The sequence below is a fragment of the Mustela erminea genome, chromosome 21 (genome assembly GCF_009829155.1).
Source record: "Mustela erminea isolate mMusErm1 chromosome 21, mMusErm1.Pri, whole genome shotgun sequence".
Taxonomy (NCBI): Eukaryota; Metazoa; Chordata; class Mammalia; order Carnivora; family Mustelidae; genus Mustela; species Mustela erminea.
In genome coordinates, this window is record NC_045634.1 from 12,539,849 (window position 1) to 12,555,162 (window position 15,314).

General features: G+C 36.2%; 1 protein-coding gene across 7 annotated transcripts in view; it reads right to left on the bottom strand.

Moving 5' to 3' along the window:
• Positions 1-15,314, bottom strand: part of WRN (WRN RecQ like helicase) — a 143,545-nt gene that overhangs the window by 13,326 nt on the left and 114,905 nt on the right. For all 7 annotated transcript variants that reach the window (XM_032328821.1, XM_032328820.1, XM_032328822.1 and 4 more), the window contains 5 exons: positions 13,443-13,518; positions 13,104-13,216; positions 10,825-10,939; positions 6,514-6,645; positions 3,986-4,148 (listed from right to left, as the gene is read on the bottom strand). In XM_032328821.1, the coding sequence (XP_032184712.1) occupies positions 3,986-4,148; positions 6,514-6,645; positions 10,825-10,939; positions 13,104-13,216; positions 13,443-13,518 (599 nt within the window). The remainder of the gene's footprint in view (positions 1-3,985; positions 4,149-6,513; positions 6,646-10,824; positions 10,940-13,103; positions 13,217-13,442; positions 13,519-15,314) is intronic.

Below are 15,314 nucleotides of genomic sequence, written 5' to 3' on the forward strand. Positions count from 1 at the left end.
GTAAAAAGAAAAACTTGCTCAGTCATTAATCTTTTAACAATTTCCAACTCTCTAGGCCTCAAATTCCTCTCTCTAAAACAGGGCAGGATTCGTAAAGTGAAAATTTAATGATTTCCAATTTCCTTCCCAAATCTAAAATCCTAACTTTACAACTATATGATTTGGAAAGCAACTTAGCAATACCTGGATTCTTCACCATCGCCAAATAAAATAAATGTTGTCGGTAATTGGGTAAATAACAGAATCTTAAATCCTCCTCTACCATTTTCTCCTGCCAATAATGAACTGAAATTAGAACATCTATTTTATGTCACTCAATAATATTTGCCCAAGAATTCTTCAGTACTTGAATAAAAAGTAATTATAACCAGCCTGAATTAAACCTTAAAGTCTTTAAGGTTCTATAAAGTTCAGTTTTAGGGTGCCCGGGTGTCTCAGTTGGTTAAGCATCTGCCTTCAGCTCAGGTCATGATCCCAGAGTCCTAGGATAAAGTCCCACATTGGGCTCCCAGCTCCACGGGGAGTCTGCTTCTCCCTCAGACCATCTCCTCTCTCATGCTCTCTCTCATTGTCTCTCTCAAATAAGTAAACAAAATCTTAAAAAAAAAGTTCAGTTTTAAAATCTCTCTTTTTTTGTTTTTTTAAAGATTTTATTTATTTATTTGACAGAGAGAGATCACAGTAGGCAGAAAGGCAGGCAGAGAGAGACAGGAGGAAGCAGGCTCCCCACTGAGCAGAGAGCATGATGAGGGGGCTCGATCCCAGGACCCTGAGATCATGACCTGAGCCGAAGGCAGAGGCTTAACCCACTGAGCCACCCAGGCGCTCCTAAAATCTTACTTCTTGTACACTTTTTTATTAACTTATTTTCTTAATTAGCTACTAAAAAGGATAGAGTATAAAAGCAATCATATTTAGAGGGGTTTTTTTAAACGATTTTATTTATTTGACAGACATCACAGGGAGGCAGAGAGGCAGGCAGAGAGAGGAGGAAGCAGGTTCCCCACGGAGCAGAGTCCGATGTGGGGCTTGATCCCAGGACCCTGGGATCATCACCTGAGCTGAAGGCGGAGGCTTTAACCCACTGAGCCACCCAGGCCCCCTGGAGGGTATTTTTAAGAAGCTGTAAGATCTTACCATCTACTTCTTCATTCATATCGTTATAATCACCATCACTGCCACTATCACCATCTACGAAATATTTATAGGTGCCAGAGCGTTCTGTCAGTCAGTATCTAATTATTTCTCACAGTTCTGTAAGAAGAGGCAACATTATCTTGCCCTGTTTTAGAGATAAGGAAACTGAAGCTTAGGGACACTGGGCCATTCACCCAAAGTCACATGGCTTTGAAGTGGTGCAGCCTATGTCGAAGTGAATCAGCTGTTACCAGAGCCTTTGCTCTTACTGACCAGGCTAACACACCCATCAGTACTCAGGATTTACGACAGACCGTCAATAATAGTCACAAGGGGAAAACGAAAAAAGAAAAAAGCTGCACAAACTCAGATAATATGGCCTACTATCCAACAGCTCATCAAAAGACACATACATTTCTTTAAGTCCGGAGAGATTATACATACATACATACATACATACATACATACATACATACATAAAGAAAAAAACACCAAATGTATTAAAATTAAGATGATATCTGAGTTTTTGACCTTCTCTAAAATACTATTTTACTTTGCATTGGAGAAAGAGAGGTTTTATATGATCACAATTCTAACTCTATAGAATAATTACTGCTTTCCTTTCTCTGCCTTAATTTCTAGTTAGGTGGCTGCTGGAGTTACACTGGAATGGGACCAGGATAGCTGCTTAGCTTTCTTGTAAGAGGACTCAAAGCTAAGTTACCTTGGATGTTTTATCGCAGTCCAGGATATGGCCCTAAGGTTTTCAGATTTAGAAACCCAACTTTACCTTAATAGATCCACATTAACCATGTTCACAGATTGTCAGTTCACTGATTTACAATAATGGGTTTATAATTTCACATAGTTAAGTACCCAGATTAGCATGACTAGTGCATACTTTCACTATAGATAGAACTATATGAAAAATCAAATTGTAACCAGAAAGTGAGGAAGTGATATAGAAGCAGAATTAGTTGTTATTTTCCTCAAATAAGATCTTGGCATAACTTATCAACAGGCCCTCAGTATACTTGAAGTCTTGTTGGCCAGGATTAGAAATTGCATATTTCCTTCTTGTAAATAACCAGCAGTACAACTTTAATATGGTATAATACAAAGAAAAAACTTTAGGGGACCTGGCTGGCTGAGTTAGGAGAGCACGGGATTCTTGAGTTGTGAGTTTGAGCCTCATAGAGAGATTGGGCAGAGAGATTACTTTAAAATAGTAACAACAACAACAATAATAATAACAGGGCATCTGGGTGGCTCAATCGTTAGGCATCTGCCATCAGCTCAGGTTATGATCTCAGGATCCTGGGATTGAGCCCCACACTGGGCTCTCTGCTCAGCAGGAAGCCTGCTTCTCCCTCTCCCACTCCCCCTGCTTGTGCTCCCTCTCTCACTGTGTCTCTCTCTGTCAAATAAATAAATAAAAATCTTAAAAAGAAAGAAAGGAAGAAAAAGAAAGAAAGAAAGAAAGAAAGAAAGAGAGAAAGAAAGAAAGAAAGAGAGAGAAAGAAATTTGAATAAATAAGTAAATAATGTTTTAAGAAATAAAAGGAAGAAAAATTTTAGTTCCCTGAGAATAATTTAGATGACCACTGCCCAGATTTGTCCCTGTCTTTCTCCTGTGCCTCCACAGTTGACCAATGCAACACATGAAGGTGTTCTTTCTTTACACTTCAGTCAAGTCTTTCTGGAGTTCAGAATTAATGCTGTCGTTTTAAATGTGTTTTTTAAAGAGTTTATTTATTTAGAGAGACAGTACAAGCAGGAGGAGGGGCAAAAGCAAAGGGAGAGAAAATCTGAAGCACACTCTGTGCTGAGCGCAGAGCCCAACTTGGGGCTCAGGTTCATGACCCTGAGATCAAGACCTGAGCGAAAATCAAGTCAGTCCCCTAAGGGATGACCCAACTCCCTGGGGAGCACCCAGATGCCCAATGCTGTCTTTAAGGTGACTTTAATATTTTTGTTCTGACCAATTTAGTACAGTATTGACTGTACTTTCAGAGCGTGATCGTATTTCCCTTGTTTCTAGATTTCTGGGGGAACCACCCAGTTGTTCCCAAGTGGGAAAGAATTCAAGTTAATAAAAATTTAAGTATTTGCATTGCAGTTCCTGAGATAAGGCTTTCTGTATGTCTACTGTCCTAAGAGTCAGTATGTTCTGTCCTAAGAGTCTGAAAATTTACTGAGTTAAAACACATCTAGTTTGTACATTTATGGGGAAAAAATCCTCTGAGGTACCTAATCCTTAATTCTATAAAAAAGAGATAATCTAAAACTTTCTGCAGGGCAGGCAACTGTGCTCAGTCTCCACGAGCACAACTGACACTCTGCAGCAAAGGGACAAGTGGAAGCCCTTCTACAAGGGGCCAAGAGACCAAGGACCATCCCTTCAACACCACAGCGACTGAGACCACTGATTGCACTGCTTAGAAAGATTACTTAAGTGGGCCAATGACAAGGAATCTGTAAGATTTAGGGGAAAATGAGAAATCAGTAAGCTATGAGAAATGAATATGGAAAAAAAAATGTGTTTTTACCAAGAGGTGAGGTAGAAGTTAGAAAAGGATGAAAGCCCAGTTTGGGGATGGGAGTAGAAGTCATAATTTAAAGCTGCAAAGGAATACAGGAATTTCTCAGACTCAGACTTTCCTCTGATAATGGGAAGAAAGACTGTTTTTCCAAAAACAACAGAAAAAGCATTACAAAAGTAAAGTTTCCCTTGTAGCATAAGGGGTTAATGCTGGTAAAGTGAAAAATGCGAGTGGGTTGCTTGTTTACTTCTTCTGGGTTCAATGACTCGAGTCATTGAGGCTGCAGACGAGGGTCAGAGCATCACCTGAGTTGATGGGAGGGTTTCGGATAACATCAGCGATAATCTTCTGAACCTCTGGAGTCAGGCCTGCTCGTTCCGTATCAAGTGGGCAGCCAGCTTTCAGTGCTTGGGTTAAGTGCATCCCAACCGTTGTGACAGGCATAGCCCTCTCCTTGGCTATACTTATCTAGAGAAACAGGAGCAAAACCACCAGCAAGGTCTTAAGAGTTTGCAATGTACCATATGTAAATAAAATGTCCAAAACCTTCAGGTAGTCAATGTTCACCAAGAAATAATGCACTGAACCTTCACTTAAAATTTTCATTTTCACTATTTCTTTAAAACTACCCATGTTACAGATCTCTACATGTTCTACCTTTTATACTTACTACAGTGAATAAAACAAAATCCTCCAGCTTTAGCTAAGAACTCAATCCTCATCCCTCTGTAATTGTTCACTTCAAAAACCCATTAGTGGCAGAGACTAATCATTCTGTGTAAATCTAATAACTGCCACAGCCTTCTGAAAATATCATAAATTGTAATCCAATATTCTGTATAAATGAACTAACACATGGTACTTTAGTTATGTGAATGTCCAAGAAGACAAATCCTAAAATGCTTAGTGATAGTGCAAGGCTCCAGATGCATTCTATAAACGGTTCTTGAGAAAACTTTAATAGGGTGTTTTATATTGGCTCTATTCATAAAATAATAACCACAATTTATCAAGAGCTGTCGTTTTTTGCCTAGCATTAAACTTAACATGAATTGTTTTAAATTTAGGATAGCGTTACATATTTTATGTAGCTTTTTAAACAAAAGTAGCTCCAAATCCATTTAAGATGTACATTTGATAAAACATTCTTTTAAATACTCAGAAAGTTTATGCAGCTCTAGATTATTTCATGATACCTTCTTTTAATGCATCTTGGAAGTCTGAATTTGGACTGTATTTATGTGAAGACTGTACTTTCACAGAACGGAGCATTTAAAGCAGTATTTTCAGCCTTCAAAGGTAGGTTTTAAGTTACCTCATTAAATGTCTACCTTTTTCTACTACACGGTCTGCACCATGTGTGCATAATATCAGGGTTATTTGATACCAGGCATCAAATTACCTAGAACTAATTGTATTATTGCTCCTGATTAATTAGTCCTTAGGCATGTTTAATTTTGTGGTTAACTGGCACAGACCCTCTCAGCCCCTGGGAGGAACAGATAATTATACCATGATATTACACAATAATATACAAAAAAAAAAGCAAAAGATATCAATGATAATATACCACTCTGTATTTTTAATCATGAATATATAATACAACACATGAAACCATGTATCAGGGCTGAGTATTAGAATATACTTTATTCAGAAAATTTGGAGGCTACAACAAATTTTCTTAGTATTCAGTTATACTATATATATGGTCAAATTATGTATTTATAAGCATATTTAACACATGTAAGTTACTATTTAAATAAGAAACTGAACTTAAAATTTCTATTTATCATGCAATTCACTTCAAAAATAGTACAATGGAATTGTTGGGTTTCTTCTATAATGGCTTTTGTACTTTTAATTTCAGGAATCTGACTGTTTAATTAGAACATCTATTAAGTGATGAAGACAAGCTATAAACTGTTTTTCTTATTTATACTGGATTTTAACCAGAATAAGAAGTATAATATAGCCTAGTGAATACAGACACAGAGAACATGAAAAGCAGGCACGGGACCATATAGCCTTTTCCAAATCAATTTAATGACAGAGAGGATAGGAATTAAATTAGTTAAACATAGCTGGAAGCCTAATTCTGTCCCTATTCCACTAAGTTATACTCTTCATTTTGTATATTTAAAGAAACCTCAACAGCCTTAAGGACTGAGGCCAGAACAGTGAAGAAACATTAAGTGTGGCCATTTTTCACAGTAATTAAGATTTTTTTCAAAGACCAATCAGGCATGGTTTAAAATAGAAAATAACAGTAGAGGATCTAGAATGAAAAGCAAGCTGTTTTTTAAAAACTTATTTCCAGCTTCTTGGACATCCTTCCAAAGACAGTTTACGCATTTTTGTATACATACACAAAAATATGTTAATATATAAGCATGCATATATACACTCACTTCATTTATGCTTTTCACACTGCTCTCCATCTTCCTTTTCCTTAATATATCTTGGAGATTATTTCTTATCAGTATATATGCTAACAGTTTTTAAACTATTAATCCCAGTTAAAAAAAAAAGTCTTAAAATACAACTGCTCTAATATCCCTAAGCTGTAAATATGTTCAGCAGAACCTCTGATACAACCTCTACAAAGTAACCATGGTCAAAGTACACTTACTCTTTTTAATTAATTGACAAAGGTAGGTTTGGCAGAAAAAGAAAATGACATTCTAGTCTAAGATTAAATGTAAAATGAAACAATATAAAATACTGCAAGATTAGAAGAAATTTATCCCAAGTCACAATTTTACTATTTGAAAAGCTGATAAGAACACGTTTAGATAAATTTGAAAATCTGTTAACTTGAAAGTAAAATACTAACCAAAGACATCTTCTTTTCTTGGAATAAGTAATAAGTGATGGCCACAGGCTGTGAAAGGGAGCATGCTTCATTTTTTGCCACCACACTGTTCCTTTGTTCTTCCTGAGGTTTTGTCCTTGAAAAGAGGTCTGTCTACAAAATTTTAAATGTAACACAAATGATCAATAATAATATCAATATAATGATAAAGTATTAGTATGATCATTAGGCATGAGGGGGAAAAAACACACACAAAACTTCAAAGGAATGATAAAAAATTCCCTTTATATGAAGAGCTGAAAAAGGGTTTTGTTTTCTTTTTGTTTTTGTATTTTTACATATTGATCTAAAAGGTAAAATAAGGATGGAGGGAGTAAGTTTTTAAATAAGATATATGTAATAGTAAACATGGTTATAAAGCTAGAAATTTCTAGTCTCTCCTTTAGCCAACAAAGAGGGAATAAAAAATGAACTATAATGTTGACCACTCTGACTCTAAATTAGTCCCTTAATCTCTGGAAGTGAATACTGAATGAATGAATAAACCAAATTAATATTCAAATTTTGATACCATAGTCACAAATTCTGCTAACATTTTATAAGTAAATACATTACTACTATATACATATAGTTTAAAAAGATACATACAAACTGTGGCTCTAAACTTGAAGCATTATGTAAATTCTTAAATACGGTTCCTTAGGAAACGTTTAAAAGAGAAAAAGCGGACAAAGGATTGAAAAATGAGATTAATAGAGCAATAGTGGAATTTTTTAAGAGCCTGAAAATATGTAAAGACCAAGTGAGAGTTATGACAGAATTATATGATGTATGATTCGCATGGATTAAGAATAGTTTTCCCCATGCCAACTTTACTTTTCAAAACATAAGCACCAATTTAAAAGAATTAAATCCAACATAACTTGGCGTATTGTAACCCACAGCAGTCCATTTCTACCCTAAATAAATAAGTGAGTCTGTAGATTAGTTCAGATACCTGGGACAACGCAATTTGGGGAACAGAGAAACTAGACGATACCTCAAGTTGTTTCTAGGCACCTCTAGATTTTCAAGGAAGAATATATTTTATTAAATGAAGTGTTTCTATCTGAGACCTTAACAATGTCAAATCTGGCCTTAAATTGCTAGGCATGCTTAATATTAGCCCATTAGCCCGATTCCTCAGTCTATCGGTATAGGCTATGGCTGGAGGCAACAATGGGATACCCCGATACCAAGGTCTTAGAAATGTGACCACTGTGAATTATACTGGCAAATCCATGAAGATTTTAGTACTTATAGGACAAAATCATGATGTCATCTGTAAATGTGAGACTAAAGGGTTTAGGAACATTCAAAACACTAAGCAAAGTACTATGAGGGCAGTAATCTCAAGAAGGAAGGGCTATTCTAATTAAGCAAAAGTCTAATCAAATCATGCTCTGTGTAGATAAAAGATTATATGAACAGAGAGTGATCAATGGAAACATAAGTAGGAAATCAGTGGAAACATAAATAGGAAAGGCAGAAGGACCAAAGCAGGCAATACCTAGCCAAGCACTGTTCAGATGACAAGACATCTTGGCTAACTAGATTTGAATGTAACAGTTTCCCTGGCAAGTAATGTAGGACAATGCCTAATCTGCCTTGATGTGACAGACTACTCTGACACTATCAGAATTCCCCCTGTGATATTCCAGGCTTTCTAAGCGACTGTCATAAGCTGGCTTCCCATATACCTTCTTATTCGATAGGAGAGGAGAAGATGCTGGTTAGGTCATGTGAAACTTCTCAGTTACAATTCTCATGATAAATTAATGAATTTGCATTCCAATGTAACCACTTACATTCATATTTGCACACATGTATACATAAAAACAAGCTCACAGAGAAGGATAATGCAAATCTACTCCTCAAAACACTATTCTGTGACAAGACATATCAGATTTTTAAAGGGGGATCCAAATGTGCGTGTCCAAAGCTTACAGTAGATTCTTAGAAGCGAAAACAACCTCTTAATACTGCCTTCCATACTTTTAATGCTTCCAACTTTTTATACCCACCCCTTATCTTTTGTCTTTCTTTTTTTGTTAAGCTTTATTTATTTATTTGAGAGACAGTGTGTGTGTGAGCAGAGGAAGGGGCAAAAGGAGACAGAGAGAGAGAGAGAGAGAGAGAGAGACAAGCAGACACTCTGCTGAGTGCAGAACCCAGGACTCCAAGATCATGATCAGAGCCAAAATCTTAAGAGTCAGATGCTTAAATGATTGAGCTACCCAGGCATCCCTATCTTTTGTCTTTCTAATTAATCTATTGTTTCCTTAATATGGGGAAGGAAGGTATCCTTTCCATTGTGTAGTCAGGAAATGGAAACCTAAAGATGTTAAAGAACACATACAGAGTCAGGCTCCCTGCTCAATGGGGAGTCTGCTTGTCCTTCTCCCTCTGTCCCTCCCCTCCTCATTCTCTCTAATAAATAAACTCTTTAAAAAAAAGGGAGGGGGGGTGGTGCCTGGGTGGCTCAGTCAGTTAAGCATCTACCTTCAGCTCAGTTCATGATCTCAGCATCCTGGGAGGGAGCCCCATACCACTCCCCCAGCCTTCTGTGGAGCAGGAAGTCTGCTTCTTCTTCTTCCTCTGTTCCTCCTCCAGCTTGTCAAATAAATCTTTTTAAAAAGAACACATTCGGCTTCAACAGGTAGACCATGGGAGAATTAAATTCCTAATTCCCTGATTCTGAGTTTAGTAGACTTTCTACTACCTCCCAATGCCTTACTCCTATGTCAGAGTACACAAAGTTAATAGAGTCTGAATGTGGGGTTTAAAGAAAGAAACCCAAAGGATCCTTGTGGAAATGGCCATTTATGGTGGAGCAAAGAGTAATAAAAGAATAGGAAGAGAATGCTAGTAAGACTGAAGAGAAGAACATGTATTCTACTTAATATCAAAGGACAGCATGACTGGAAGGAGAGGGTAATTAGGGAATAAAATAAATAAAACAGAAAAGAAAGTGGCTGGGCTCCATGCCAAGTGATAGCAAAGATAACTTTGCAGCTTTAATTTCTATCTCCATCTGAAAGTAAAATTATTTATCAACCTAAAACACAGTACTTTTTCAAATTGAAAAGCAAAATCACTCAACAGAACAGAAAGACAGGAGCAGCCTGGACAACTACTTAAGCATCATCTTAAAAATTAGGTAACATGTTTTTGTAGGTGATTTACTACAGGAGTAATCTGAATCGATAGTTTCTAAGTGTCCAGTGTGGAAATGAAAACACAGCTGACCCTTGAACAAGATAGTGTGAAGCGGCCAGGTCCACTTAGATGCAGATTTTTTTCAATAAATACAGTACAGTGCTAAAACATATTATCTCTTCCCTATAATTTTGTTTTGTTTCAAGTTTTTATTTAAATTCTAGTTACTTAACATATAGTGTAATATTGGTTCCAGGAGTAGAATTTAGTGATTAATCACTTATCTACAACACCAGTGCTCCACAAAAGTGCCCTCCTTAATACCCGTCACCCATTTAACCCATCCCCTGCCCACCTTCCCTTCGTCAACCCCTTATGATTTCTTTTTAAGATTTATTTATTTATTTGAAAGGGAGAGAGAAAGAGAGAGTATGCACGAGTGTGGGAGAAAGGCAGAGTGAGAGGGAGAGAGAGATTCTCAAGCTGATTCCTGGCTGAGCGTAAAGCCCAACGCAGGGCTTGATCTCATGACCCTGAGATGATGACGGGAGCGGACACTTAACCAACTGACCCGCCCAGGCATTCCTCCCTTATGAGTTTCTTAATAACTTTTTTTTTTCTCTACCTTACTTTATTACAAGAAAATAGTATTTGGGGCACCTGTGTGGCTCAGTCTTTTAAGCATCTGTCTTCAGCTCAGGTAATGATCTCAGGGTCCTGGGTTTGAGCCTAGAGTCGGGCTGTCAGCTCAGTAGGAAGTTGGCTTCTCCTCTCTCTGCCCTTCCCCCCATCCCTGCTTGTGCTCTTGGGCTCTCTCTCAAATAAATAAATAAAATCTTAAAAAACAACAACAACAAAAGAATACAGTAAATAAGACATACAACATACAAAATATGTTAATCAACTATATGTGTTCTCAGTAAGGCTTTTAGTCAATAGTAAACTATTAATGGTTAAGTTTTGGGGGAGTCAAAAATTATACATGGATTTTTGATGGTGTGGGGGTCAGTGTCCCTAACCTCCCACATTGTTCAAGGGTCAACTGTAAAGGGAGAAAATGTTTTTAAAAGGTGTTTTTTAAATCATCAAAAAATGTTTATTCTCTCATAATTCCTGCAAACCACAGTATTTTACCTGAATGCTATTTATTTGACAGAAATCTTTGATGACTTCCAACAGAGGGGTCAACATATTAGCTTTGCCTTCAGACACACCATCGATCCTTTTCACATTTTCAAATGTAGTAGGTCTGTCATTTAAAAAAATTAAGAAGTCAAGAAACCACTAAAACATCATCACTCCAGCAACATAGCTGATGTTTAGCTTCATATTAATACTTAATAAATGTATATTTTTCCATTAACCAAAAACAATGTGTAATACAAGTAATGATGTTTCTCTTTGCTTTCCACCATTTAAAGATTTTTATTTTAGCAGTTTTTGAATAAAAACACCACCACCATTATCACCACAAAAACACCGTACTAACTGGTAAACAGGCCATTAGCATGAAGAAACAGGCTAATGTTCTACTCTATTACTGATCTTATCACTATTACTATTTTTACAGATATTAAAAAAAACTATGAGGCTCTGAGGATAACCAAGAGGCTAAGAAATACAAAAGAAAATCTCATTCATTATATACAAACTATTTACCTGTAATAATAAACTTGCTAACTACTTTAGGCTTTTAACTCAGTATTTCTTATTGTGTCCAAAATCAAAGAGATTGTATGATGTCTACTTTCTAAAAATCTGCCAATCTAATTATTACTCATTTTCCTTTAAATTATCTTCACTAAATATTAAAATGTGGTTTTTGAATATTCACTTTTAATAAAATAATTATTTTAAAATATAAGCACTATATTATTAAAATTCCTACACTAAAGTAACATCTTTTGGATAAAACTTAATGACAAAAACAATTTTTTAAAAGAAAGTATAAAAGATGAATACAGTTGGGAGGCCTGGATGACTCAGTTGGTTAAGCATCTGCCTTTGGCCCAGGTCATGATCCCAGGATCCAGGGATAGAGTCTCGTATCAGGCTCCTTGCTCAGCAGGGAGCCTGCTTCTCCCTCTGTCTGCTGCTTCCCCTGCTTGTGAGTGCTCTCTCTCTCACAAATAAATAAATAAAATCCAAAAAAGAAAAAGGGTGAATACAATTATCAGGCAACTGCTTTTTTTCTTTTAAAGATAGAAATTTTTTGGAAAGATTTTATTTATTTCTTTATTTGTCAGAGAAAGAGAGAGAGCACAAGCAGGGAGAGCAGCAGGCAGAAGCTTAAGCCACTGAGCCACTCAGGTGTCCTTCAAAAACTGTTCTTTGGAAATAATTTCTTCTAAATACTTATTGACCACCTCATCTTTATTAGGCATTGTGCCAGGTGCTTTGGAAGACACAAAATAATGAGGAAAACAGTGTCTTTATTCAGAGTTTACAAGCACGTATACCAATAATAACAAAAAATAAAGCATTATATGAGATGTGTCACAGAAGCATCTTCTAAATTTACATTTTAAAGTCCTTTATGAATTCAGGGGAAAGGAATTACTTTGCTGCTAAGAGCATGAAAGACTTCACGGAGAAAATCTTGAAGGATTTCCTAGCAGGAGTTTTGGGAAATCAAGGAAACGACAAGGCAGAAGCAACACTGTAAACAAATACATGGAATTTGAAAGGGGATCTTCAACATGCGGTTGGATAAACCACTCGAAATTCTGTGACATGGATGAAAATGCATGTTTAAGTCCATAAATGGCCTTAAATTCAGGGCTCTGAATTATAAGCTACAGAAGTTAAGACAGTTAGGAACTAGTTAGGCAGAAGTAGGACATGAGAAAGAAAGACTGATTTGGTCTCATGTACCAGATGAAACAGAGATGGAGAGATGAAGGAAAGATTTACTAGTTAAGAGGTTTCTGCAACAGCCAAGGGGCAATGGTCTGAACTAACAGGGTGTCACAAAGAAGAGAGAGGACAGCATACACAGATGCACGAGGAACTCTTTAATGAAAAAGTCTCACAACTATTTAAGTAGGACTAAGACGGGGATCCATGTTAGAGGAGTGAAAGTAACACCAGGCATTTTAAACATGTGTCATTGAGAACATAAAGGTAGGAACTGACAAAAAAGAGAGAGAGGAGTTTTGGTAGCTGCACAAAATGCATGCACGGAGGGTTTGTGGATAATGAATTAGATTTCATATACACTAAATGTGATGGCTGAAAACGGTTTTCATTCATGTTGAAACGTAAGACTACAGCTCAGTGGAGAGATGGTGGGCAGCACGGGAGACTGGGGAGTCACCTCACAGACAAGACAGCTGGACCCCAAGTCGTACTGTCACTAAACAATCTACATTACAAATCTATTATGTTAGGAGAAAATAAGTTAGAACACATACCTCATTTTGGCCATATCCAGTAGTATCTTATTTGTTGCCAGAATAGCTGGAGGGACATCCATTTTACTGGCTTGTTTCTGCCTGGCTTCAACCAGTTTGCCATACAACACAGTCTGAACGAAGAACAAAGAAACAACTGAACATTTGTTGTTGTTTTTTAATGTACTGAGAAAAATCCAGTCCTTTATTTTTAGAGTTTCAGCTATTACATTTTCCCTCAGGATGAAGAATTAACTAGGTCTCAGACTCAAGCTCAAGAACAACTTTTAAAATGCTGGCAACAAAATTTTAAGCATGCATATAATCCTTTCAAGCACCGCCTTTTCACAAAAGCCGTACCTCAGTCTCCTGCTCTTGAGCTGAAATAACAGGTTCTGAGGACTTGTGAGGTTTTCCTGGTGAATGCACCATGACGCTAAAATATGTAAAAGAAAATAAATAGTAAAGGCTTTTCTTTCTCCATGTTCACTTTTTATTTCACCCCCAAAATGAGAATATTGTTGCAAGTCAACAGTAACATTTATTTTTCATAACACCAGTAAAATAATTGTGACTTATATGGCAGCCTAGATTTTAAGCAATTTCAATCAAATGCATTCATTATAATAGTAAAGTTAAAACTGTAATTTGAATTCATCAAAATGTAGTATACTCAAAAACAGCCTTTGCCCCATCCTCATCCTCAACCAAATTCTTTAAAATACTCCTTCCTTATCTATACTGAAGATAACTTTTTTGTCCAAGAGAGATACAATCTATGATTCTTTACTGTGACATCACTAATTTTTGGTTGGTAAGGAACATTAGCATGGGACTAATCAAACTGTTCACGGTTTTCTTCAAAATCAAACAAAACTAAACCAAAGGGGATTTGTCTTTTGATTCCACAAAAGAAAGATAAAAAGCATGCAATTAGCAAATAACATGGAAGGAGTAAGGCAGCAAACTAGACAGAAAACCAATTTCTACAAAGAACATTTCCCATTGATAAATTATTTCTAAAGACAAAAAGATATAAAAATGAAATTGCATGGAATAGCCTATATAAAAGATGCCAATTTAAATAAAGCCCTTTTTTGGTAAGGAAAGGGCGAACATGTTTGATATTTAACAAATGTTTATAGTAAGATTTTCACAATTATCAAATCCTATCGCTAAAATAAGCAGATTTAAACTAGAGGGAAAAAAACACCAGTTCAAAGAATTAGTAATATCAGGTTATTCAAGATAATTATAAATTTGTTTTAAATAATAAAATTATATTACCCTTTATAATAGTATTTATAAAAGTCTTTATACTAACATACTGCTTACAAAACGGTATTTTAAATTATTTTACAAATAAATTTTATTATCATATATATTGGCAAAATATGGGCAATATAGCCCTGAAGGAGAAATATACATGGAAAACAATAATAAATGTTTTGCCTATGAATACTATTACAAGTGCACAGAAGAAAAGCCCAAAATTACTATAATGAATACCGTGAAAAAGTGGAGATGTTGGGGGCACCTGGGTGACACAGTCGGTTAAGTGTCCGACTCTTGGTTTTGGCTCAGGTTGTGATCTCAGGGTCATGGAATCAAGCCCTACATGGGGCTCTGCACTGAGCACAGAAATCTGCTAGCTTCTCTCTCCCTCTCCCTCTCCTCTGCCCCTCTGTAATCAATGAATCAATCAATCAATCAATCTTTGGTGGGGGGAATAAAAAGTGGAGATGTTCTACGCATGAAACAAGAAAAGACTACCATGTTAAAGAAGAAAGAGAACAACAAATAGTTCTTAGAAATTAAGATTTTAATAACTAAAATTAGAATCTTACTACATGGAAGGGAATATAAAGTCAAGGAATCCAAAAGAGTACACACCAACAAAAAGAAATTGAAAACAAGGGGGAAAAATGAGTAATAAAAACACTAAAAACCAAGCCAAGAAAACAAAAAAGACAATTACTAACAACAAGGAAAATTAAAGTAGTCATGCCATAGCCACACAGACTGGCTTAGTAGTATACAATATCTGTGTAATTATCATAACGTAAAAACAATTTGTTAATACAGCCACAACTTGAAATGTAATTCTGTTTTGGTCAAGGGAGGAAGTTAAGGAAGGGAAATGAGGGAAGGGCATATGGAAGATAAGCTACAATCTACCATTATAGGTCAATAAAAAAACTTCTAAAACTGATAGGTCCAAAAATAGGAATC